Source organism: Arachis ipaensis, chromosome B09 (genome assembly GCF_000816755.2).
Source record: "Arachis ipaensis cultivar K30076 chromosome B09, Araip1.1, whole genome shotgun sequence".
Classification (NCBI taxonomy): domain Eukaryota; kingdom Viridiplantae; phylum Streptophyta; class Magnoliopsida; order Fabales; family Fabaceae; genus Arachis; species Arachis ipaensis.
The window spans coordinates 80,002,428-80,004,780 of NC_029793.2; the positions used below are offsets into that span (position 1 = coordinate 80,002,428).

The window sequence follows — 2,353 nt, forward strand, 5'->3', positions numbered from 1 at the left end:
TTCAGCTTGGAATGCAGAGCTAACTAAATCGAAAACCGGGGGAGGTGGTAATTACTTGATGAAAGATGGAGTTAATGTGCCTGATATTCCTAATGCCCCACATTTAGAAAATTGCAAGGCGAAGACAAAGCTCTACGGCCGTCTTGATCAGCGTACGGGGAATGAGAGCTTCCCACCATGGACTAGTTGGAAGGGGTTCTTAGACACACATCCTGTTGCTTCGTCAATCGAGCAGATTAAAGAACTTAAGTATCAGGCTGTTTCAGAGGGGACTTATCCACCATGGGTATGATCTTAGAGTTTTCTAAGATATTTTGGACTCAGCGTAAACATTTTTGCTAACAGATTTGTTTAGCGTACTTTCCAAGTGTGGCAGCATTACTTTTTTTTCATAGCCAATATTCATTTCTAGTATACCTTAAGTTAGTTTTATTTAGAAATGATAATGGCAATAGTAAATTCTCACTAAATTATTAACTAATTAAAAGAATAAATCTTTCCAAACATTTAGGACATAACTTTAATCGACCAAATATACAAAAATTGTGCTGGTGATTTTTTGCATTTAAGGAATAAGATGAAATGTTGCAATTACTTCCAAGTTTGTTTACATAGAAGATTTTGCAGATTGCAGGATCCGATGAAGAAAACTATCCAATGACTAGAAAAGTGCAGCGCGATATATGGATTCATCAGCATCCTGTAGACTGCAGAGACCCGAATGTGAAGTTCCTTGTAGCTGACTGGGAGAGATTGCCAGGATTTGGTATCGGAGCTCAGATTGCCGGTATGTGTGGACTTCTTGCTATTGCAATCAGTGAAGGCAGAGTACTTGTTGCGAACTATTACAACAGAGCTGATCATGATGGTTGCAAAGGTATATATCTATTTTTGAGCCAAACATATCTTGAATTTAGTTTTGAGATTCGCAATATGAATGATCTTAGCACAAGACCAATTTGAATTTTGATGATAATGTAAATGGCATTTTTTTTATCTTCAGCGTCGTCGCGGTCTAGTTGGAGTTGTTACTTCTTTCCAGAAGCCTCCCTAGAGTGTCGTCGACGAGCATTAGAACTAATGAAAAGCGAAGATGCTTGGAGTAAAGGAATTTTGACTGCGAAAGAAAATTACACATCAAAGCATATATGGGCAGGGCCAACTCCTAGGTAAGTTCCAACTACAACTGCAGTTATACATTAATGATTACTTAAAGAATTTTAGTTTTTATGGTGCAGAATATGGGGTGAACCTTGGAAGTATCTGCAACCAACAACTGATATAAATGGCAGCTTGATTACTTCACATAGAAAGATGGATATGCGGTGGTGGAGGGCACAGGTAGGGTACTCATAAGAAATGCATTAAAGAGTTATGTCCACATTTTCCCAATTTTCTTCAGTGATCAGTTTCCCTCTTATTTTGTGTGACTGCTTCATGAATTCATGTTGATGCCACAAATATTGTTTCCAGGCTGTGCGTTACTTACATTTGAATTGATGAAAAGCGAAGAGGCACGGAATAACGGAATTGTGACAATAAAAGAAAGTTATACATCCAAGCACATATGGGCTGGACCAACTCCTAGGTAAGTTCTTACGCCTGCAATTATATACATTTCTTCTGTTTTCTTTTATTTGACACCGCCACTTTTTGGTAGAATGTTGATCCTTTGAAAGTTACTCTTTCGATGCCAACATATCGTGCAGGAAATGGGGTGCGCCGTGGAGTTATTTGCAACCTACAACTGATGTCAATGGGAGCCTGCTGGTTTCTCATAGAAAAATGGATAGAAGGTGGTGGAGAGCACAGGTACTTAATCAATAGACAAACAAAAAACTATATCCTAATTTTGGCAATAGTTTGAGATCAAAATTTTGTTGAGCAATGTTACCTGACTAGAAAAATTTATTTTTTTTGTCAACACTTTAACTAACTAAACCTTAAATATTAAGTTCTTAACTCTAAACACTAAACAAAATTTTAATAGTATAAAAATAAGGTGTTGGCCAAAAAATTTTTGTTAATATTGATAAAAGCTATTAATCACCTAACATTTCTCAATTTTGTTTCCATAACATTGTTGCTCATCAGGCTGTTCGCTACTTAATGAGGTTCCCAACTGAGTACACATGCAATTTGTTAAATGAGGCGCGCCACGCCGCCTTTGGAACAATAGCTGCGAAAATGGTTATTGAAAGTCTTGCTGGAGGTTGGCCAAAGGTGATTGTTAATTATTGTCTCAGAATAATCGAAAATCCTACACAAGATAACATATCATCGATCCTTTGAAAACTTTTTTCCTCAATTTATGTTGTAAAGTGTAAACTATATATATATATATATATATATA

General features: G+C 36.6%; 1 protein-coding gene across 1 annotated transcript in view; it reads left to right on the top strand.

Annotated features, from left to right (window-relative positions):
- The window catches only part of LOC107618587, an 8,925-nt gene that overhangs the window by 4,194 nt on the left and 2,378 nt on the right, over positions 1-2,353 (top strand). The window contains exons 5-10 of the mRNA XM_021110848.1: positions 1-286; positions 628-877; positions 1,004-1,070; positions 1,490-1,588; positions 1,710-1,812; positions 2,095-2,223. Coding sequence (XP_020966507.1) covers positions 1-286; positions 628-877; positions 1,004-1,070; positions 1,490-1,588; positions 1,710-1,812; positions 2,095-2,223 — 934 coding nt within the window. The remainder of the gene's footprint in view (positions 287-627; positions 878-1,003; positions 1,071-1,489; positions 1,589-1,709; positions 1,813-2,094; positions 2,224-2,353) is intronic.